At 42.4% G+C, this 24,843-nt stretch overlaps 1 protein-coding gene across 1 annotated transcript in view; it reads right to left on the reverse strand.

Moving 5' to 3' along the window:
- Nucleotides 1–24,843, reverse strand: part of LOC124615683 (scm-like with four MBT domains protein 1) — a 182,230-nt gene that overhangs the window by 15,672 nt on the left and 141,715 nt on the right. The window contains exons 11-12 of the mRNA XM_047143713.1: nucleotides 10,682–10,860; nucleotides 10,201–10,413 (exon numbers count right to left, since the gene is read on the reverse strand). Of these exons, the coding sequence (XP_046999669.1) occupies nucleotides 10,201–10,413; nucleotides 10,682–10,860 (392 nt within the window). The remainder of the gene's footprint in view (nucleotides 1–10,200; nucleotides 10,414–10,681; nucleotides 10,861–24,843) is intronic.

Genomic DNA, 24,843 nt, shown 5'->3' on the forward strand with positions numbered 1-24,843 from the left:
ATGGGTTGTGAGAATAGTGGCTTGTATTGTCAGAATATCTCTGATCTTGGTTAATAGTTAGCAGATGTTCTTCATTCAATATTTGTGTTCGATGTGTGTGCAAAAATCTCACAAACTGCATCAGAATTGCATGAATTATGTGTGTACTGGAAGTATTGTTGAGGGTGTTTTGTTCTGTCAGCTGCCATGTTGGTAACTGTTATTTCTTGTTCTTTCTACACCTACAGACATACTCTGCAAGCTACCATATAGTGCATGGTGGGGGTTACCTTGTACCAGTATTAGTCACTCCCTTTCATGTTCCACGCACAAACTGAACAAGGGAAACAAGACTGTCAACATGACTCGGTAAGAGACATAATTTCTCTCATCTAGTCTTTTCAGTTCTTACGCGAGATGTATGTATGCGGTGGTACAATCACAAATGCCAGTTCTCTAAACTTTTTCAATAGTGTTTCATGAAAAGAATGCCATTTTTCTTCCACAGATTCCCATTTCAGCTCATGTATCATTTCCTTACCCCTTATTTGTTGACCAAAGCTACCAGTAAGAAATCTAGCAGCATGCCTCTAAATTGCTCAAGTGTTTAGCGTCCCCAACTCTCGAGCAGTACTCAAGAATGGGTCACACAAGTGTTCCACATGCACTCTCCTTTACAGGTAAGCTAAATTTTCCTACAATTCTCTCAATAAGCCAAAGTAAACCATTTCTTTTCACTACTACTGATATTGCATGCTCATTCCATTGAACGTCCCTTTGCAACACTACACCTAGTTATTTAACCGATGTAACTATCAAGCAGCACACCACTAACACTGTATTTGAACATTACAGGATTGTTTATTTACATTCTGAGCAAACTGCCATTCATCACTGAAACAGAAGTTCTGTCTAATTCATCTTACATTCTCCTTCAGTCCCTCAACAACACTTTCCTGTACATTACAGCATCATCAGCAAACATTTCAAAACTGCTGCTCACCCTATCTGTCCGATCATCTTCATCTATCAATTCCAACTGATTAACTGAATAGACAAAAAATATACTCATCAAACAGTGGCAGGAGAAGACACACATAAAGTTTAAGGAAGTGTGCAAGATTAAGGATCAAGCGGCTACTACTTCTGGCGAATGGTGAAAGGGAAGGAAGGGGGATGAAGGGATACGACTGGTGAGGTTTGGGAAATGGGGAGAGTTAGAATGTCTGTAACTCTCCCCATTTTCTAAACCTCGCCATTACTTTTCCTTCATCTCTCTTCCTTCCCCTTCAATCCTTTTGCCAGAAGGAGCCACTGGCTCCAAAAGTTTGCACATTTCCTTAATCTTTGTATGTGCTTTCTCCAGCCATTGCTTGGTGAACAGATTTTTTATCTATCGAATCATATTGCATATTCGAAGATTGGTTATTTTCACTAATATATCTATACATATATGAATTAAAGTCCTGTGTTGTGCATTCTGTCTGTATATAAGGGGTAATCTTGGGAATTACTGTAGGGATTTTGTTCCTTTCCAACTAATAGATAGGCTGATTCACGAAAAAGGTTTGTGTATAAAATTTATACATATATCATGGAAACTGACTGAAATATAAAGAATTAAAGCCACCACTGTGAAAATGATGCTAATACAACCTAGTGGTACGGCCAACACAATTTTAGAAAGCAGCAGTGAAGCTTGACCAAAATCCATGTTGGGCTTGACGGTGTAGTGGCACAGTTCGTGCTTGGAAGCCAAAAGATTGCAGGATCAAATCCCAGGAGGAGCATGAATTTTACACCCTGTGTTTCAACCCAGCATTCACCTTTCATTGAGGCGCAGATTCAACATAAATGAAACAAGGTTCAGATTCTACACTAGACTGTAGGTTGCCTTCCTCAATTGGATAATTGGGGTATGTTAGGACACACAAGTCACCAAAGTAACATCCAACTGAAAGACTTCCAGCATGCCACTGGGACATACGAAATTATTATTCCCAGAATCTATATATCAGCACATATATTCTCATTCCATACATATTATGAATTAAAGTCCCCATTGCCTTTAATCCATCTTACATGAACACTTATCTCAGGAATTACTATAGGGATATTGATACTTGCATTGCATTGCTGAATTCTCAGAGGACATGAATTTTATCTGTCCCATATTTAATTGGTGTTTGGAGTGACATCTCATGACAATGGTGGGAGCTGCGAGCTACTACACCACCTGAAGCATCGGGAGCAGGGCAGGGTGATGACTGCCAGCCAGTGGCTGGCTCTCATAGCCAGTTTGGACACAAAATGGACTGCCGACAAATGGGCAGCCACAGCAGTGTGGCAACTTTGATGCCCTGCTCACATTGTTAGGTGGGTTGTGGTAAGTTGTATGGAGGTGATGGTATTTAGCTACATAATACTGTTCTCTGAATTTTAAACATAAATCTTAGTGCTGACCAATAAAAAACAAAATTATTGCTATACCGGACAAGTTGACTGGCCACAGATACATAGCACTACCTGTACAAAGCCTGGATGGGTCGCTAGTTAGTAAACAAGAATGGTCCTATTACACTTCCACAGGGAACTCCTGATTATACTTTTGTCTCTAATGAATACTCACTGCCCGAGAGAATGTACTTAAACCTGAGAACCTATGTTGTATGTTTGGACCTTCATTAACAGTCTGCAATGTGGCATTGTGTCAAACAATTTCTGGAAATTCTGGAATACAGAACCTCCATGTTGCCCTCCAGGCATGGTTTGCACGATATGTGAGAAGAGTGCAAGTGTAGTTTTGCATGAGTAATGCTCTCTAAATCAGTGCTGATTTGTGGACAGAAGGTTTTCTGTCTTGAGGAAGTTTATTGTATTCAAACTTTGAATAAGCTCAAGAATTCTGCAACAAACCGATATTAAAGATATAACACTGTAATATTACAGGTATGTTCTATTACCCTTATTCTATATAGAAGTAAATTGCACTTTTTCCCAGTCACTTCGTACTTTGCACTGGGAGAGAGATTTACTATAAATGTAAGCTAAACAAGGGGCCAATGCCAAAGAGTACACTCTGCAAAACTGAACTGTGATTCCATCCAGACTTTGACACTTCTCTGTTTTTGACTCCTTCAGTTGTTTCTCAATGCCACAGATGCCCATTACATGCATTCATATATATGCAAAATGTATAAAACTTGAAATTCTGATAATGTGACTCTTCTACATTGCTTGTCAAATTTAGAACTTGAAGGACTCTTGAATAATGACAGGGCACTAGATGAGCGTACAAACACTGACGTAAAGATTATGATTCTTCTCATGAGCTGGAAAGTGAAAAACTTATAGCGGATAGAAAATACAAATGTGATTATGAAGGACCTACCTGTTTAACTGATTTGTGATTAATGTACAGTGTGTATACAAAAATTTGGGGCTTTCTGGTCAAACCCCGCGCCCCTTCCACACACAGACATATGAAGAGTGCATGAAATGTATTCGCAATTGCGAATATGAACAACCATCAGCTGTATAAGAGAATGACGACAATGAAAATTTGTGCTAGGTCAATACTTGAACTGAGATTTCCCATTTTATGTGAGTACCAGGGGCGGCTTCTGAGGTAGTGCCACTGTGTCGTTGCACCATTTGTATGAAAAAGAAAGAAAGAGAAATCTGTGCAAATTGCGCATCAAATATTGTTTCGGAGAACGTATTTTCTGATTTGAAGAGGTGCGTTTCGCTGCGCGCACTCTCTTGGTAGTTTTCTGAAGCTTGGAGCCAACTGCAGATTGGCACCGTCTGTGCTCATAAGCCCTGTATGAAAGGCTCGGTCGTTGGTTTCTACACGCTTCTTAGGGTGGGGATGGAGCCACAGCTGTTCTGACTCAGAGCTTTACAATCCTTCTGCCAGAGAGCAGAACCTATTGAAGCAAGATCTGACATCTAGCAATCATGTTAGAATACATCACGGTGCAAACTTCTTGTAATCTAGTCTTACAATGTCTGCTTGTGTCTGTAGATTTGCGGATGAATATGTGTGTGTGTGTGTGTGTGTGTGTGTGTGTGTGTGTGTGTGTGTGTGTGTGTGTGTGCGCGCGAGTGTATGCCTGTCCCTTTTTCTACCTAAGGTAAGTCTTTCCGCTCCCGGGATTGGAATGACTCCTTACCCTCTCCCTTAAACCCACAGCCTTTCGTCTTTCCCTCTCCTTCCCTCTTTCCTGATGAAGCAACCGTGGGTTGCGAAAGCTTGAATTTTGTGTGTGTGTTTGTGTTTGTTAGTGTCTCTATCAACATACCAACGCTTTCGTTTGGTAAGTTACATCATCTTTGTTTTTAGATATTTTTTTCCCACGTGGAATGTTTCCCTCTATTATATATATATATATATATATATATATATATATATATATATATATATATGATGCCTCTCCAAATAAGGCGGTTTTTCGTGAGCTAATTCAATTCAGTGCAGAGCTGGTTAAAGATCTTAAAGTTCATCTCAGTCAAGCATCAGTATTCAACGGCATTTCTAAGACTGATCAGAACGAACTACTTCAATGCATGCTGGAAGTGTACCATGATGAAGTTCATAAGGAAATAAAACATGCTGATTATGTTATTAGGTTGCGTTATGTTGTTGAGGGAAAACCTGTTGAAAGATTTTGGAACTTCATTAATCCAGAAAGTCAGAATACTCATACTATAGCTGAGAGTATTCTGAAAGAAATTCAACCATTAATTGGCAATGACCGAGCAAACTAATAGCTCAGAGTTACAACGGTGCAAACATTATGAGTGGCAAGTCAAATGGGGTTCAGGAATTAATTAAACACAAATACCCAAATACAAACTACATCTATTGTTATGCGAATCAGTTAAAACTTATTATGTCTACGGCAGCCTCTGTTAATCGCATCTTTCAGGAATTTCTTCTTTCTTTTCTAACTCACCACAGAGATCAAAAGTGCTGCATGGCGTTATTCAAAAATGCTTGCCCCTTGTGTGTGTCATGAGATGGCATTACCACTCGAGAGTAGTAAAAGATGTTTTTGAAAACAGGGAAGATCTTATAACTGTTATGGAAGTCATTGAAACAAGCGAGAGTATGAAATTATCTTCTACTACTGAAACAGCTGGTCCATACAAACAAAGACTGGAACATAATGAATTCATTTTCTGGCTAACATTTTTCTATAAGATAATTCCTCATGCAGAAGAACTTTTTAATCAACTTCAGAAGAAGATAAATGAAACGACCAAAGGAAAACAGGACATCCAGAGCTTCGAAGAGGTAATGCAAAGAATCAGAGATGACATTGACTCCATCCTTAATGACATTAGTTTCGAAAATGACGAAACAATGCCTGCCAAGAAGCCATGGAGTCTTGATGAGAATAAAAAAAAAAAGAGATGCTTTGGAAACGTGCGATGCCATCCTTTCTGAAATCAAATTACGTTTTCAGTTCACTGGATACCTCTCTGCAGCCATCTTATTTGACGTAAATCAGTTTGACAAATACAGCACAAATTTTTCAGACAAATTCCTTGAAATTACAGATACATATACATTTCTGGAAAAAAGAAATTTGAAGGGTGAGCTTCAATTCTTCTATGCTATGCCTGAGTTGAGAGCAGTTTCTGGCACAGGATCGCTTCTTTCACTGATTCCAGAGGACTTTGTGACACATTCGAAGAGACAGTTAAAGTTTTGAAATTGCTAATCACGATGCCTAGTTGACATCAAATGCTAAGTGGTGGTATTCAATGCTCAAGAGAATTAAAATGTTTCTATGGAAAACTATGAGAGAAGGACAACTGAGTGCCTTAGGGTTGCTATCCTGTAAAAAGTCATTCATGTGTAAAATTGAAGATCTCAATTTAAGAGTGACAGATTTATTTGTCAACAAGAAGGAGCGATGAATGGATTTCCAATACCGTTCCTACTGATTTTTTGAAGATGTCTTCTCAAAGTCATGGAGGTGCTGCTTTTGGTGAGTAAAATTCTGTTAGTTTTAAATGTTGGTAATTTGATTAAATTTGCTTCGCAACATCCTGATTACAAGTTCGAGTAATTTATACATGCTCTATTATTCCTAGTAGTGGCACTCATGTTGTAGCAGAACAGCAAGCACCACTCAAAACAAAGTGGAGCACATACATCATTTGGTAATGGCTAGAGCACAACTGTTAGATGAGGTTGACAGTGTTGTTAACGCGGTATTTCAGGCCCGATCTCCACCAGTATCTTAAGCACATACATCAAACCACCACCTGCTTACAACTGCCACGTAAAAGTGTTCGCACGTACCCTGCGAGCAATGAAGAATTGTGCTATTGATATGCGTGTGCGCAAGCGTACATTTGTGCGTGTGAGAGAGTTTTTCGGAGTTGGTATTATGTTTTATATCTCATGCAGACATGCGGGAAACTCTTACTGCGCATAAGAAGGGCGCTGTTGTAAAACGTGTTTATTTCTGTTTCTCTACATGTTTTGTTTGATATAATTACTTACGAAACATATGAATTATTGACAAAATTCAATAATACGTTCGACGCTACCAAACAGAGGTTTTTTTATATTTTATTTTTTTGGGCGCTGCCAATGGAATGCCTCAGCGGTCGCCACTGGGGGTTAGTCACCTTAACCATTTCAGCTATCCATGCCAGATCCGCGGCCAGACCTGAACTTCCACATGTCGTCGTTCCTGTATCACAACCTGTACTTGTACACACATTATATAACTTCTGTACAGTGGAGGACATTTGCATGCCCTAAGAAACACTGCATCATTCTTCTTAACAACAAAAACACTGCAATACTGTAAACGAAGCATAGTCACAAAGTTTCAATACTCAACTTAAAAAAAAAAAAAAAAAAATCAAAGTGGAGCTACGAAACTTGTTGATGGTGTTAGCTCTTCTTTACGCAACCACCCTTCAATAGGACACATTTTTCCTAGCAATGGATGACTTAGCAGAGACCTTGGTTCTAATTCTGGAAATGCCTACCAAACTATAACTTCTTCATCTGGAAAATAGCAAGAAGTCATTGTTTGCCACGTCAGGAGAATATGGGTTTCAGGTAAAATTTGTTTAGCCTGAAGGAGCAGCATGTGTACCTGTGCCCTGTGCAAAATGAGCTGGTGCATTGTTACAGAGCAAAAACATCCCCTTGAATACTTCTCATAACAATGTCTTTCTAGTCTTTTTTAACTTCAAAAGGAGATTTTGGGACTATGTTCCTACGTCAATTTGCCTCTTTATGAGCTTAATCTGTTGGCACCACATAATGGCAGTCCCAAAAAATACTCAAGTTCACTGTGTCGGATTGTTGAGTTAGTGGATTTTGTCAGGTGGGAGTGAATTTAAATGTTTCCATGGTTTGATTAGCTGCTTTTTCTCATAGTCATACTCGAACACTCAGCACTCAACCATGGAGATATTGTGGCCAAAGAACTGACCTGGATTTGCCTCACACAGCTGCGACATTTCTCCTGTTACCTGGGTTTCATGGCCCTTTTGAATGGGTGTGAGGAGTCATGGAACCCAACAGACAGCAATCTTCCTCATATCCAAATGTTCGTGAAAGATGTTGAAAGCTGGTCCATGACTAATTTTCCCTTTTTCCATTGTGAAAGATGTTGAAAACTAGATCATGGCTGACTTTCACTTTTTACATTACTACCTTGGTTGTGATACACCAGTCTTTGTGCAGTTTTCCCGCAGTTCATGGCTCTTCTCAGTGTCTGCACCACCTAACCACGGTGTCATATCATGGTGCATTATTGTAACACGGTTCCACCAAATCAGAATGGGCTGCTGTAGCATTATTCTTCTTCAACACAGAAAATGAATTAGAATATAATACTCCACTTTATTAATGACTGCATCATTTTATTTTGGCTCCTATACTGCTGTGCTACGGTACTGTGAAGTGAAGATTTCAATGTGTATGAGAACTAGGGCTTGTACCAACAAAACAACAAAAAATAAATTACATAACTTAATTTTTTTAGCTAATAATTAAAATTTTATGACTACCCTTTGTTTATATTCACAGGAAAGAAAAATTATAGAGAATTGTGGTTCCCTACAAATCTACTTCACTTTTCCATTACACTGCCATACACTTCTAAGTATTTTTCATAATGTTGCACTAGCTTCTTAAATCTTTTGCATAGACAATCCGTGACAAATGTATGAGGCATTGACAGTTTTGGTTCCCTACAAACCTACTTTACTTTCCCTTGAAATCATCATTAAGTTTCTAAGTACTTTTCATAATGCTACATTACGTTCTTGAACCCTTCTGCATAGCAGTTTGGAATTGAACCAACAGACAATGGTAATCTTGAGTTCTTCAACACTTGTAAACTGTTGTCTATCAAGTTATTGTGACAAAGGCAAGTAAGGTAGTAGTTGCTGGTTTTACGGTTTCCATCTAGTCAGTCGTTGACCAGTCTTATGTGGCAGCTTAAGGTAGCAAAACGAAAGCTGAAGTTTTAAATTTCAAGTTTAAGAAATTGTTCAAGCAGGAGAATTGTATAAACATGCTTTCTTTTGACCAATGAACTGACTCCTGTATGGAGTGACACAGTAATAAGCATACCTTCCATAGAGAAACACCTAAAAGATTTGGAAACAACTAAGTTGCAAGTCCAGATGGAATACCAATTCAGTTCTACAAAGGGTATTTACAGTGCTGACCTCTTACTTAGCTTGCATTTATTGTGAATCTCTCTTCCAGTACCAAGTCCCAAGCAATTGGAAAAGTGCAGGTGACTCCTGTATATACAAGGGTAATCTCAAAAGTAAAGTCTCCTATTTTTTTATAAGTACATAGACCTGTTTATTTCTACAATGGTTTACATCAGTTTACAGCTTGAAAAATTTAGCTATTTTTCGACATAATCACCATTTCTGCCGATGAATTTTTGTAGACGCTGTGGCAGTTTTTGTATGCCCCTGTCATACCAGTTTGCTGCCATGCTGTTCAGAAAGCTATGAACCTCTTCTTTCACCTCATCACCGGAGCTGAATTGCTGGGACCACAATTAACGCTGACAGGTACTATGAGACTCTGAAAAAATTCAAACAGGCAATTCAGAACTGGAGAAGAGTAATGTTGAGTAAGGGCGCACACATTCTCCATGACAACGCTTGCCCACACATCGCTCGGTAAACCATTGCTCTCCTGTAACAATTTCAGTGGAGCATAATCACCCAACCACCCAACAGTCCTGACGTGGCGCCCAGTGACTATCACCTGTTCCCTAGGTTAAAAGAACATTTGGCCAGAAAGCAATTCAGCTCTGATGATGAGGTGAAAGAATAGGTTCATAACTTTCTGAACAGCATGGCGGCGAGCAGGTATGACATGGGCATACAAAAACTGCAACAGTGTCTACAAAAATGGATCGACAGAAATGGTGATTGTGTCAAAAAACAGCTAAATGTTCAAGCTGTAAACTGATGTAAACTATTGTAGAAATAAACACCTCGATGTACTTATTAAAAAATAGGAGACCTTAGTTTTGGGATTACCTTCGCAATAAGGGTAAAAGAACAGACCTGCAAAATTACAGACCATTACCCCTAACATCAGTTTTCTTCAGAATCCTTGAATACATTATCCGTTCAAATATAACACATTTTCTTGAGACTGAAAAGCTTATGTCCATGAATCAGCAAGTTTTTAGAAAACAAATGTCGGGCGAAACTCAGCTTGCCCTTTTCTGACATGAGATACTGCAAACTATGGATGAAGGTCAACAGGCAGAGTCCATACTTAACATTTCTGGAAAGCATTTGATATGGTGCCCCACTGCAGACTGTTAACGAAGGTATGAGCATAAGCAATACGTTCCCAGATATGTGAGTGGCTCTAATACTTCTTAAGTAATAGAACCCAGTATGTTGTCCTAGACACCAAGCATTTGTCAGAGAAGAGGGTATCCTCCGGAGTCCCCAGAGAAGTGTGGCATGACCACTATTATTCTTTACATGCATAAATGATCTGGTGGACACGAAACTGCAGTTGTATGCTGATTATGCTATAGCGTATAGGATGGTGTCGAACTTCAGTGGTTGTAGGAGGATACAAGATGACAAACAAAGAAACCACACAACTGTAAACTTTTTCAAGAACTCCATATGGTATTTACTATCAAGTTTACAAATACAATATCCACTTATGCTAATATAACTGTGTACCTTCAGCTTGCTGCTGTGTCTTAGTGACTGTAGATTGCAGTGATTCATGAGACAGAAGCTGAGATGAATTGGAGGCAGTGGAGGTAAGTTTACGCCACGCTGCATTGATCCTTGCAGCTACCCGTCCACGACGCTTCCTAGGCCGTGGGACTACAATACTCGCTTCACCCTTTGGGCGTCCAATTTTTCGCTTTCCGTGCACCCAATAGTGCGCTGAAACAGAGAACTTCTTAAAACAAAGATATCCTCCAAGAACATATTGCTATAAAAACACTGTTGAAAGATGTTCTGAACAGTGTTTACATTAAAATACTACAAAAACTGTCAACAAGAAGCAAATCTTCTCTCTACGAATGGTGTTCCTTCACCAACAGTACATGCAAAATTTACAGCAGTCTGGTGTAATGTTTCACCCGGAATCACACTTCTATGTCTCCAACTATTCACAATAACATGAATAAGAAAGATTGTGTCTACTTACTAAATTTTGTTTTAGACTGAGTGTTACATTTCTCAGGGCATACATTTTCTCCAATGGCTATCGGTCCAAACAAATATGGGCAGACTTGCAGTCGCCGGCAGACTCTCTTGCAGAAATTTGTAACCTCATCTGCTGATGTCACAACAGCGACATTTGCCCGGTATGTATTATTCTTGTACCTGTAAAAAAAAGTAGCTAAGATGCCAACACTAATCAGAAGAAATACAAGTGGCTGAGTCATATTTCTGTTGTAGACATTTAGACTGGGCTGTGCACATTAAACAATGTTCATAAAGGCTGTACATTCAGTGGGCAAATCCTAGAATCTACTGAAACCTTAACTATGCTATTGTACATCTACACGGTCTGTATAACAAACTGTATGAATCAGAAATTTTTAAAAGCTTCAGATGAGATGTTGAGTGAAATGCATTTGGCTGACAAGAGAACAATGCATGATGCCTTCAATGACTACTGTAGCAGAATATTGTCAAGTGATCTTTCACAGAACCCAAAGTAATTCTGGTCGTATGTAAAGGCTGTTAGTGGCATCAAAGTTCGTTAGCGATTGAGAAAGGAACTGAAACTGAGGGTATCAAAGGTACAGCTGAAATGCTTAATGCCTTTTTCAAATGGTCATTTACAAAGGAAAACCCAAGAGAATTGCCCTAGTTTAATTCTCCTACCCAAAAGGTGAATGAAATAAGTATTAGTGTCACTAGTGTTGAGAAACAGCTGAAATCCTTAAAACTGAACAAAGCTCCATGGCCCAGTGGAATACCTGTCAGATTCTATACTGAATTTGTGGCTGAGTTAGCCCCTCTTCTAACTATAATCTATTGTAGATCCCTCAAACAAAAAACTGTGCCCACTTCTTGGAAAAAGGCACAGGTCACACCCGCTTACAAGAAGAGTCGTAGAAGTGATCCATCCAATATCCCGGACATCGATTTGTTGTAGAATTTTAGAACATATTCTGAGCTCAAACATAATGAGGTCTCTTGAACAGAATGACCTCCTCAGTGCCAATCAGCATGGATTTCGAAAACACTGATCATGTGAAACCCAACTCGCAATTTTCTCACATGATATACTGCAGGCTATGGATCAAGGCAACCAGGTAAATTCAGTGTTTCTTGATGTCTGGAAAGCATTTGACTCAGTACCACATCTACACTTATTTGTCAAAATTATCATGATATGGGGTATCAAGTGAAATTTGTGACGAGATTGAGGACTTTTTGGTAGGGAGGACACAGCATGTTATCTTGAATGGAGAGCCATTGTCAGATGTAGAAGTAGCTTCGAGTGTGCCCCAGGGAAGTGTGTCGGGACCCTTGCTGTTCATGTTGTGTATTAAAGACCTATCAGACAATATTAATACACTCATGCTCATAAATTAAGGATAATGCTGTTACATGGTGAAACAACGCTCTTGTGGGTGGTCTGCAGGTTTAAATCACCTCGGGGTATGACCACGCGGTGCATTTGACCTGCGGTCATCGCATGGTGGCGCTGGCAGCAGTCCACATACGCAGAGGTGTGTTGGTGCATGTCAGAGTATGGTGCAGCAAGTAAGTGAGCAGACATTTTCAGACATGCTAATGGTGACTGGCTCAAAGAACACATATTGATGACGTTATGAGGGGTAGAATACTAGGGCGACAGGAGGCTGGTCAAACACAGCAGGTCGTAGCAAGGGACCTCCGTGTGCCACGAAGTGTGATATCAAGATTATGACAATGATTACAGCAGACAGGAAACGTGTCCAGGTGCTACAGTACGGAATGTCCACAGTGTACAACACCACAAGAAGACCGAAATCTCACCATCAGTATCCGCAGACGGCCACGGAGTACTGCAGGTAGCCTTGCTTGGGACCTTACTGCAGCCACTGGAACAGTTGTCTCCAGACACACAGTCTACAGACGACTGAACAGACATGGTTTATTCGCCTGGAAACCTGCAAGGTGCATCCCACTGACCCCTGATCACAGGAGAGCCCATAAAGCCTGGTGTCAAGAACACAGGACATGGTCACTGGAACAGTAGTCCCAGATTATGTTCACAGACGAGTCCACGTATAGACTGAACAGTGATTCTCGCTGGGTTTTCATCTGGCGTGAACTAGGAACTAGGTACCAACCCCTTAATGTCCTTGAAAGGGACCTGTATGGAGGTCATGGTTTGATGGTGTGGGGTGGGATTATGACTGGTGCACGTACACCCCTGCATGTCTTTGACAGAGGAACTGTAACAGGTCAGGTGAATCGGGGCGTCATTTTGCACCAGTATGTCCGCCTTTTCTGGGGTGCAGTGGGTCCCACCTTCCTCCTGATGGATGATAATGCATGGCCCCACTGAGCCACCATTGTGGAGGAGTACCTTGAAACAGAAGGTATCAGGTGAATGGAGTGGCCTGCCTGTTCTCCAGACCTAAACCCCATTCAGCACGTCTGGGATGCTCTCGGTCGACGTATCGCTGCACGTCTTCAGACCCCTAGGACACAACAGGAGCTCCGACAGGGTACATGTGCAGGAAACAGTGGAGTTTTGTAGCACATATGTTTCATGATGGTTTTCTCAACTTATCACCAATACCGTGGACTTACAGATCTGTGTCGTGTGTGTTCCCTATGTGCTTATGCTATTAGCATCAGTTTTGTGTAGTACCACATTGTGCGACACCGCATTCTGCAATTATACTTAATTTATGAGCATGAATGTAGTAAAAAAGAGGTTTTGCATGTGATGCAGTTATGTATAATGAAGTGCTATCTGAGAGAAGCTGCAGTCAGATCTTGATAAGATTTTAACATGATGCAGAGATTGGTAACTTGCTTTACACATTCAGAAATGTAAAATTTTGCACTTCAGAAAATGAAAAAACATAGTATCCTACGACTATAATATCAATGAGTCACCTTTGGAATTGGGGAACTCATACAAATACCTGGGCACAACACTTTGCAGGGATATGAAATGGAATGATCACATAGGTTCAGTCGTGGGTACAGCAGTTGGTAGATTTCAGCTTGTTGGTGGACTACTGGAGAAGTGCAATCAATCTACAAAGGAGATTGCTTATAAATCATTCATGTGACCGGTTCTAGAATATTGCTCATGGGTGTGGGACTTGTAGCAGATAGTGCTAATAGCGGATATTGAATGTATACAAAGAACGGCAGCACGAATGGTCACAGGTTTGTTTAATCCAGGGCTTCACAACATACATGCTCGCGGAGAAAGCTGTGACCAGCAAGGCGCGAGCACGGAGCAGCGCGAGCACGCTAACCCCACTACCGGACCAGAACGGAGAGTGGGGAGAGTCACGTGGGGCACACAACAGCTGCCGCCAGTCAATGTAAATCCGCGGCCACCTGCAGGGATATCACTCACAAATTATTACTGTGACAAATGAAACAAATAAAGGAGAATGTACACGTGCCACATAATTTTATTAGCTTGCTGTATGCTTCTACATTCGTATTAATTTGTGAACTGTAACACAATAAAAGGTGTCACTGAAGTGTGGGATTCTCTGTTATCTTGTACTTTTTGCCCTTTACAATTGCGTCTATGTTCGGAGTAATTGTTCTTGTGCATCGTAGGCGCAGCGTGCAATTTAAATTTCGATTAGACAATGCGTTTCTCAGGTGCGTCTTGTTACATTTCATTGCAGAGAACAATTATTCACAAACATACATGGAACCGAACACTGATATTATTGTAGCCGCCAGTTTGTGCAAATGAGGAAATCTATCCTGAGGGAAGTGTCTGTAAAATTCCAAAATGTTTTTCTTGTTCTGAAATTTGTCTCTGTATTCTCTGTCACACTGCAGGTCAATAATTTCTAGTTGCAGCTCAGGACGAATCTCTTCAATATTCACTGAATATGGAGAGGAGAACAGATCAGAATCACTGTCTAGTGCTGTCAGATCTTGAAAGCGTTGATCAAATTCTTCCTTAAGGGCAACTAAACTATGTGAATAACGTTCACAGTCTTTCTGAACATCTTGCATGGATGATAATTTAGGAAAATGAGCTAGATTTCCTGTTTCCAGCTGACTCACCCAAAGTATCAATTTCATTTTAAAAGCTCGTATTCGATCTATGAAATGAGTAATTAGCAGATCTTTACCTTGTAGTGAAATGTTCAAAGCATTCAGATGGCTAGTTAAATCTGCTAAGAACATGAGATCACATTTCCATGAAGGCTCTTTCAATTCAGGAACACGTTATTTATTTCCATGAACATATTTATCTCATCTAATAGGCAAAAATTCGATTTAATAATTCGCCACGACTAAGCCAGCGGACCTCGCTGTAATAAGGCAGGCTACCATACTGGCTTTCTACATCCTCAAGAAAGCTTTTAAATTGTCTGTGTTGTAGCCCATGCTTCCTTATATAATTGTTTGTACGAACAACAACACTCATCACATTTTTTAGAGTGATACTCTTTGCACATAGGTTTTCCTGGTGGATCACACAGTGAACGCCCCTTATTTCATTCGGCACGGTCAGTTTTTGCATTTTCTCCTTCAACAGCGCAACGAAACCTAATTTTTTCCCTGTCATCGCTGTGCACTGTCTGTAGACACTGAAACTAAAGAATTTCACGAAAATCCTATATTTTCAACACTTTCTTCAACACTACTTAAAATATCACCTCCGGTTGTAGTGTTCTTCATGGCGACTACATCGAGGAGCTCCTTCCTCACCTGAAGATCTCTATTAACACCTCTAATAAATATGGAAAGCTGCGCTGTTCCAGTGAAATCAACACTTTCGCACTTTCGTCCAGAGCTACAGAATACGCCATAAAATCTTTATAGATATTTGCAAGCTGGCTCTGGACGTCGTCTGCCAAGTCCTGTATGCGACGCATAATGGTCATGTAAGATAATGGCACAATCCGAAACTGTTCAACTTGAGATGGACACAAATGTTCCGCTGCAACTACCAAACATCTTTAATTAAATCGCCATCAGTGAAGGGGCGCAGGGATTTTGCCAAAAACAAAGCAATTTTGTAGCTCACTCTGAGAGCTGCCTCAGTTGATTTTTCTTCGTCATCCAGATCTTCTTCGGATAGCTTCCTTTTAAGTTTAGTAACTTCCTGTGCACGATCTGGTCCATCACATTTTCCACTTCCATGGTCTTTCGCGTGGTACGACATATAATGTCACTGCAAATTAAATTTCCTAAAAGAATTCAGCGTTTTGTGACATACTAAACATTTTGCAACACCACCTTTTTCTGTAAACAGATACAATTCCTCCCAATGGGGGTTGAACTGCGAAAGCATGGTTGGGGTTACACAACGGCAACTTGACATGATTCTTATCCAGCGAAGTGACTGTTAGAGCTGATCGTAGTACTTTTAACGTTACACAGCCGGCGCGAATTCAATAGGCACGCTGCGGTCCTATTCATACGTGCGCGCGCATTTCCCCTCCCTCCCTACTCCGCAACCTTGCACCTGCTTGCGAGCACGTGCCTGAGCAGACGCGAGTACTCATGCTCAAAACCGGCCAGTTGTTAAGCCCTGGTTTAATCTGTGGGAGAGTGTCACAGAGATACTGAAAGAACTGAACTGGAAGACTCTTGAAGATAAACATAAAGTCCATTAACGAAGTTTCAAAAAACCACTGTAAATGATTACTCTAGGGCCACACTACAACCCCCTACATATCACTCACATAGGCATCGTGACGATGAGATTAGAATAATTATTGCACGCAGAGAGGCATTCAAACCATCATTCTTCCTGCACTCCATACATGAATAGAACAGGAAGAAACACTAATAATTGGTACCGTGGGATGTACCCTCTGCCATGCACCTCATGGTGTTTTGCTGAGTATAGATGTATAACTGAGTGAAAATGAACAAGATCACAACATAAATAAAACAGTAGTGGTAGTGGTGGTGGTGGTGGTGGTGGTTGTAGTAGTAGCAATACTACTACTACTAATAATAATAATAACAGACATGCCAACTTTCAAAAGTGAAAAATCAGGAGAATTTTAACGGTGTACTATTGTGAATTACAACACATCCCTGACGATTAAAGTTGCAATAATTCAATAACTAACAATTCAATTACATTTGCTTTATTATTTACATGTAAATACTAAATAATGGACATACCTGAGCCTTCAGACTGTATAATTTATCATTCAACATGCTGAACAATATGAATGATGAGCTCTGCAGGTTTCTTTGGATTCACACACATTCAAATGAAGCACTCTCGAGAGAACTACAGTTCGAAATTACGATCCGAGGAAACAAATTAACGTATATTTAGATTTCTGTTTTGACATTAGCACAGTTTTTGCATGAATAAATCACTGTTAAATGATCACATGTTTTCATTTCATAATGCAACCCATATTTGCATGGTATCTTTTATCTGTAAGACATCTTTCCCAAATTTAAATCAATTTTATACAGGATGTACATGTTAGGCTTAGCAAATAATCTGAATAGTTTATCAGTTTGAGTTTGTCTGATTACGGTAGTTACTTATTCAGCACACCCGTAGCTGACTTAGCCTTCTTCAAAAACTCTGAACTAAATTTCTGCTCAAAGCAGAATACTGCATCATAGTTCTTCGCCATTCTGCACGAAAAATATTCAACACCTCCAAGATACGCAACCAACAACTACTACTGAATACACAAATTGTGCAACAGAACTGAGAACAAAATGATCCTACGTTCTAGGCAATGGTCATGTAGCAGTGATGGCAACCCTCGCACACCGTTTCCCCCTATATTGCACTTCAAATTCCCCTAAATAATTTATCACACCATCGGGTAAGCAAATGGGCTAGTGGGGCGGTAAAAGGGAGTCAAGAATGAAATCGTGGAGCGGAGGGGTGGGGAGGGGAGGGTAGTAACCCTAAATATTTTTCCCTCTGAAACATTTATCTCTCTAACTTCCCCCTAGGCAGCTTAATTCCCCCTAAATTTAGGGGGAAATCCCCTAACTTGGCAACACTGCCTTTTAGACACAACAATGCTAATCACTTCGCTTGGAACAACTATCAACTACTCCTTGTCCACAATAACTTTACGATTGCACTGGTGCTACCAGAAGCAGAGGAAATTGGCACTAGTTGAAAGATATTCATTTGTCTCTGAACGCTGCCAATGATAAGTTCCTTACTTCCTTGTAGATACAAAGTGCGAGCTACGCCTACTGCCGCTCCCAACAGCCACTGCACCAATCTACCACGTTAACATAGACAAGTAGCAGCCATACCTTGTCATCCACCAATATATCGAAGGTACAGGATTTTCAAATAGTACGGAAAGTAACTCTTCAGGCTTTCCCGGCGATCTAATGACATCCTGGGTTGTCGGGTGTTCTGCCGGATATCAGCGTCGTACTTGCACGATATTTCGGTCACGTAGCTCGAGACCTTCATCAGGTGCGACCTGAGACTGCTCCTTGAGTGGACCTGGTCCAGTATTTATGCCTATGGCCTTCCCCCTCCACCAACGGCTGCAGGCACTTCCTCTGTGGTCCGCGCCCATTCCCTGTGACCTGCTGGAGCGTTGCTGCCTCATTTTCCGTCCGCTGCGGTTCTAGGTGTTCCCTCTGCGGTCCGCGCTCACCAAACCCGCTCCTGGGGGTTTCATCTACGGTCTGGGGTACCAGGCGTTCCCCCTGCGGTCCGCGCCCGCTCACCACGACCTGTTGGAGCGTTGCCGCTCCGTTTTCTGTCTGCTGCGGCTCTGGATGTTCCCTCTGCGGTCCGCGCCCACCAGTCCCACTTCTGGGTGTTCCATCTTCGGTCTGGTGCTCCTGGCAGTCCGTCAGGGGCTCGTTTACCATCTCCATGTCTCTAGTTCTTCTGTTTGTGTAGTGTTGCAGCTGGCCCCGTTGCTCCTTTAACAATTCCAGAGCCGGATCCCAGGCTCTGCTTAGCTGGTACCCTGTGTCACGATTCATAAGATCGTCAGCCATTTTAATCTCAATCGATTCTCTTATAACACTGTCCCAAAATCTGGGTGTTTGTGCTAGAATCTTGGTATCCTCATACTTCATGGCATGATCTAGTTCTAGACAGTGTTCAGCAATGGCTGACTTAGTCACTTGTCTTAATCTAGTGTGCCTCTGATGTTCTTTGCACCTGATCTCCACAGTTCTTGTCGTCTGGCCAATGTAGGACATGCCACATTGACAAGGTATATTGTAAATCCCTGGTTTTCGTAACCCCAGGTCGTCTTTGACACTCCCCAGCAGTCCCCCAATCTTGTTGGATGGACAGAAAACACACTTGATATTGTGTTTACGCAGGATCCTACTGATTCTGGCAGAAATAGAGCCAGCATAGGGCAGATATGCCACCTTCCTTGCTTCATCTTGGTCTTCTTCAGGAACCTGTGGTATAGTGGCTGGTCGGAGTGCCCTCTCAATTTGTCTGTCCATGTATCCATTCTTGGAGAAAACTGTTTTGAGACGTTCTATCTCTATGGGTAGATTCTCTTGGTCTGATAGGGCACGTGCTCTGTGGACCAAAGTCTTCAGAACCCCATTCTTCTGTGCAGGGTGGTGACAACTGCTGGCCTGCAGATATAAATCAGTGTGTGTAGGTTTTCGGTACACACTGTGGCCAATTGATCCATCTGCTTTCCTCTGGACTAGTACATATCCAGAAATGACAGCTGGCCATTCTTCTCCAGTTCCATGGTGAACTTGATATTAGGGTGGCATGAGTTAAGATGTTCAAGAAACTCATTGGGCCTGTCCATCCCATGTGGCCAGATCACGAAGGTGTCATCTACATACCTAAAGAAGCATGTGGGTTTAAATGTGGCTGTCTCCAATGCCCTCTCCTCAAAACTTTCCATAAACATTTTGGCAACCACAGGGGACAGTGGGCTGCCCATAGCTACACCTTCAGTTTGCTCGTAATATTGGTTTCTGTACAGGAAATACGTGGATGTCAGTGTATGACTGAACAGGTCCAACAGAGCACCATCAAATTTCTCTGCTATCAGTTCTAGTGAGTCCTTCAGTGGGACCCTGGTGAACAGCGATACCACATCAAAACTAACCATGATGTCCGAATCTGTGATGTGCAGTTGCTTGAGGCGTTGCAGGAAATCTTCTGAGTTGCGGATGTGGTGAATACATTTCCCCACATACGGAGCCAGGAGACCTTTCAGGTACTTGGCTGTTATGTACGTAGGTGCCCCAATATTACTGACAATAGGACGTAGGGGCACACCCTCCTTGTGTATTTTAGGCAGACCATACAGTCTAGGTGGCACTGGCGCTTTTTCCCGTAGTTGTCTGATGATCTTATCGGGCATCCCTGTTTCCTTCAAGAGAGCACTAGTCTTCTTGGCCACCTTGTCCGTGGGGTCACACTCCAGAATTCTGTATGCAGGGTCCTCCAGAAGTTGGCGTACTTTCTCATCATAATCCACTCGCTGCAAGATGACAGTGGAGTTCCCTTTGTCTGCTGGCAGTACCACAATGCTGTTGTCTTCCCGTAGTTTCTTGAGTGCAAGCCTCTCCTCGGTTGTGATGTTCGATTTTGGCGGCCTGGCCTTGGTGAGGGCCCTGCAGGTCTCTCGGCGGACTTCCTCTGCCACATTAGGTGGAAGTGTGGCTGCAACTTGCTCTACTGCACTGACGAAACCTGAAATGGGTACGTTTCTAGGGGTCGTAGCAAAGTTGAGACCCCTGCTGAGTACCTTTAAGGTTGTATCATCAAACTGTATGCCACTCAGATTCGTCACCGTGTGTGTCTCTTCCATCTGCTGTGCTTTCTTGCTCATGCGGTCAAACTTTGCAGATTGGCAAGATGAGGCATTCCTTCTAGCACACTCAGCTAAAGACCAGGAGGCACGGTCTACCCAATCCCAATCTTCTCTTGTTAAGGAGGCTGCCATGTACAGATGAATGTGTAACAGCTCCCTGGCCACAACATCTAACCTGTGGCGCATATCTCGAATCCTCTCTCTCACCAGTGCCATGCTAGCTCTGCGTTTTATCTTGTTCGCCGCTCTGGAGTTGATGTGATGTTTAATTCTGGCAAATACTGGTACCACTTCTCCATCTCGACACCTCAGCAAAAAACTGAGAGAACTCAGCATCTTCCCTTTCTTCTGCCGTAGCTTGTCCAGCTTCTTGATATTCTGATACATCTCCTCCCCGTAGAGACTTTTGATGTAACTCTTCAGGCTTTCCCGGCGATCTAATGACATCTTGGGTTGTCGGGTGTTCTGCCGGATATCAGCGTCGTACTTGCACGATATTTCAGTCACGTAGCTCGAGACCTTCATCAGGTGCGACCTGAGACTGCTCCTCGAGTGGACCTGGTCCAGTATTTATGCCTATGGCCTTCCCCCTCCACCAACGGCTGCAGGCGCTTCCTCTGTGGTCCGCGCCCATTCCCTGTGACCTGCTGGAGCGTTGCTGCCTCGTTGTCTGTCCGCTGCGGTTCTAGGTGTTCCCTCTGCGGTCCGCGCCCACCAAACCCGCTCCTGGGGGTTTCATCTACGGTCTGGGGTACCAGGCGTTCCCCCTGAGGTCCGCGCCCGCTCACCACGTGGCATGGGGTGGGGAGGGGCAGGAATAGCAAGAGATGGGGAATAATAGCAAGGGAGAGTGGGGGGGGGGGGGGGAGGGGAAGGTGCAGCTGCTGCCTGTGAAATTGTTCGGAGACAGGATAGGGCTGCTAGAGGCAGTGTCAAGAGGCTATTCTGGAAGGAGGATGGGAGAGGGGCAGAAAGGGAGAAAGAGTAATACCCTCTCCATCTGTCTCACAACAGTATTCCGTCATCCACGGAACCTACGCAATATCCTAGTCCATTCCTACTCCATCCCCTCTCCCAGAACCCTTGCCTCATGGTTCATATCTCTCCAATAGACCTAAATGCAAGACCTGCACCATACATCCTTCCACTACCACCTTCTCCAGTTCTGTCACAGGCATCTCCTACCCATCAAAGGCAGGGCCACATGTGAAGGCAGCCATGTGATCTATCAACTAAGCTGTGACCACTGTGTCACTTTCTACATGGGCGTGACAACTAACAACCAGTCTGTCCACATAAATGGCCACTGCCAAACTGTGGTCATGAGACAGCTGGACCACCCAATTGCAGAAATGTCACCCAACATGAAGAACTTCACTTCAATGACTGCTTCAGAGTGTGTGCCATTTGGATTCTTCCTATCAATACCAGCTTTTTTGAACTGCACTTGTGAGAACTATCCCTAGAACATATCCTTCGTGCGTGTAACACTCCTAGCCTCAACCTTCACTAGACCCTGTCCTCCATCCACCTATCCCTTTCCCTGCTCCCACTCCAGCATTACACATGCCTACTACCTAACCATGCATGTACTAGCCTTGTACCCTTCTCTAAGTCTCTCCCCCTCTGCCCCCAGCAAAGCCTTCTCATACGGCACCTAGAAGCAATATAGCACTATCCTGCCCCAACATGCTGCCACCTCTATCCTGCTATTAATCCCCCACCCCACCCCATGCCACCTCCTTACCTCCATCAGACACTGCAACAGACTTCTGCTTACATCTAATATTATCACAGTTGGGTGCCAGCACCCAAAGACAATGACCTTTGTCTTTCGTAGGCAAGTGCTCTACCAACTGAGCTACCCAAGCATGACTCGTGATCCGTCCTCACAGCTTTACTTCTGCCAGTACCTCGTCTCCTACCTTTCAAACTTAATAGAAGCTCTCCTGCAAAACTCCCAGAACTAGCACTCCTGGAAGAAAGGATAGTGTGGTGACATGGCTTAGCCACAGCCTGCGGGATGTATCCACAATGAAATTTTCACTCTGTAGCAGAATGTACATCGATATGATCATTGTGCTTGTGTGAATGTGAGTGTTTTCTACTTTGTAAGAAGGAATTTGTTCAAAAGGTTAACTATTTTAGCAGTCTTTCTCACTGTGCCTGTCTGCAACTCAATGCCTCCTCTGTGTGATCAGCAGCAATCACATTCAAAATGAAAATTTCACTCTGCAGCTGAATGTGTCCTGGTATGAAACTTCCTGGTAGATTAAAACTGTATGCCGGACCAAGATTCGAACTCGGGACCTTTGTCTTTCGCAGGCAAGTGCTCTACCAACTGAGCTACCCAAGCATGACTCGTGATCCGTCCTCACAGCTTTACTTCTGCCAGTACCTCGTCTCCTACCTTTCAAACTTAATAGAAGCTCTCCTGCAAAACTCCCAGAACTAGCACTCCTGGAAGAAAGGATAGTGTGGTGACATGGCTTAGCCACAGCCTGCGGGATGTATCCACAATGAAATTTTCACTCTGTAGCAGAATGTACATCGATATGATCATTGTGCTTGTGTGAATGTGAGTGTTTTCTACTTTGTAAGAAGGAATTTGTTCAAAAGGTTAACTATTTTAGCAGTCTTTCTCACTGTGCCTGTCTGCAACTCAATGCCTCCTCTATGTGATCAGCAGCAATCACATTCAAAATGAAAATTTCACTCTGCAGCTGAATGTGTCCTGGTATGAAACTTCCTGGTAGATTAAAACTGTATGCCGGACCAAGATTCGAACTCGGGACCTTTGTCTTTCGCAGGCAAGTGCTCTACCAACTGAGCTACCCAAGCATGACTCGTGATCCGTCCTCACAGCTTTACTTCTGCCAGTACCCTGTCTCCTACCTTTCAGACTTAATAGAAGCTCTCCTGCAAAACTCCCAGAACTAGCACTCCTGGAAGAAAGGATAGTGTGGTGACATGGCTTAGCCACAGCCTGCGGGATTTATCGACAATGAAATTTTCACTCTGTAGCAGAATGTACATCGATATGATCATTGTCAAAGTACTATAGTATTGCAGAGCTTTATTTATTATACCGTAAACAAACAATGAAAAAATAGGTTGGAACAACATAAATATGTAAAAGATATATTGTTACTCATCAAGCAGAGGATGCATTAAGTAGCAGGTAGGCACATTGAAAAAGACTGCTACATAGTATTAATTATCAGACTAAGTCCTTTATCAGATGTAGACGCAATAAAAAGCACACACATTCTCATATGCATGAAACAAATGCAGGCATGCCCCCCCCCCTCCCAATACACACATATGGCTGCTGTCTTCTCCCGGCATAAGATCTTCGTGTCTGGTGACAATGGTGACTGTGGCCGTGTGTGTATGTGTGTGTGTGTGTGTGTCGCGCATTACACATGCAAGGTCAGTAAGGCAGGGTCAGGGTGCTACGAGTCTTTGGCAAGGGGACTTAAGACGATATGTATAGATGGGCAGTGGTGTTTTGAGGCAAGAGTAGGATGTCACTAAATGGAAAACTTTTGGAGATGGTGTCCGGTGTGCTCTTCCAAATGTTGGAAGGCAATTTGTGAGACAGGGAGTAGGTAGGTGGGGTTCCGCAATAACAGTATCTTATGAAGGGAACAGAGATGGTTCAGGAATGCCTGTGCAGCGGGGATTTGTTTCTCAAGTATGAAGTTGGTGAGGGAAAGAGATTGGTAGAATCAGTGAATTTAAAGATCATTGTGAAAGGAAGGGTAGCATCCACACAGAAAGTATTTTTATATTTAGACCACTGTTGTGTGTGTGTGTGTGTGTGTGTGTGTGTGTTTGGGGGAGGAGGGGGGTGGGTTATGTCATGGTCTATGGAGCACTTACAGAACCGGTTGTCAGATTGGATTTTAGCTCAAGGTAAGGACACATTTCTGAACTGATGTAGACCCTGCTCACCGATCCCTTTCTCTCCTCGTCCACTCCATCCATCACAACACCTCACCTCAATCACGCTGCAGTGACAGCTGGGACAACATAAATGTACATGCATATATATACGTGTGTGTGTGTGTGTGTGTGTGTGTGTGTGTGTGTGTGTGTGTGTGTGTTTTACTTGTTTGTTTGAAGTAGGATTCGTCCTAAAACCAAACATTCTCAGTGTTCTTTATTTGCATGTTGACACTCAGCACATCAACTTATTACTGAATTGTCAACAAATTTTTTCTGGGATGAGTAAACAAAAACACTCTGAAGAAGGTCCTTGCAACAGTGACCGAAATGTTGGTAGTTTTACATACTGACAATTCAGTCACAAACCCAGCCAAAAAAATTTATCAACTGTAACAATTATTGGTGAATTGTTACCTTTCCTCTT

This window comes from Schistocerca americana, chromosome 5 (assembly GCF_021461395.2).
Source record: "Schistocerca americana isolate TAMUIC-IGC-003095 chromosome 5, iqSchAmer2.1, whole genome shotgun sequence".
Taxonomy (NCBI): domain Eukaryota; kingdom Metazoa; phylum Arthropoda; class Insecta; order Orthoptera; family Acrididae; genus Schistocerca; species Schistocerca americana.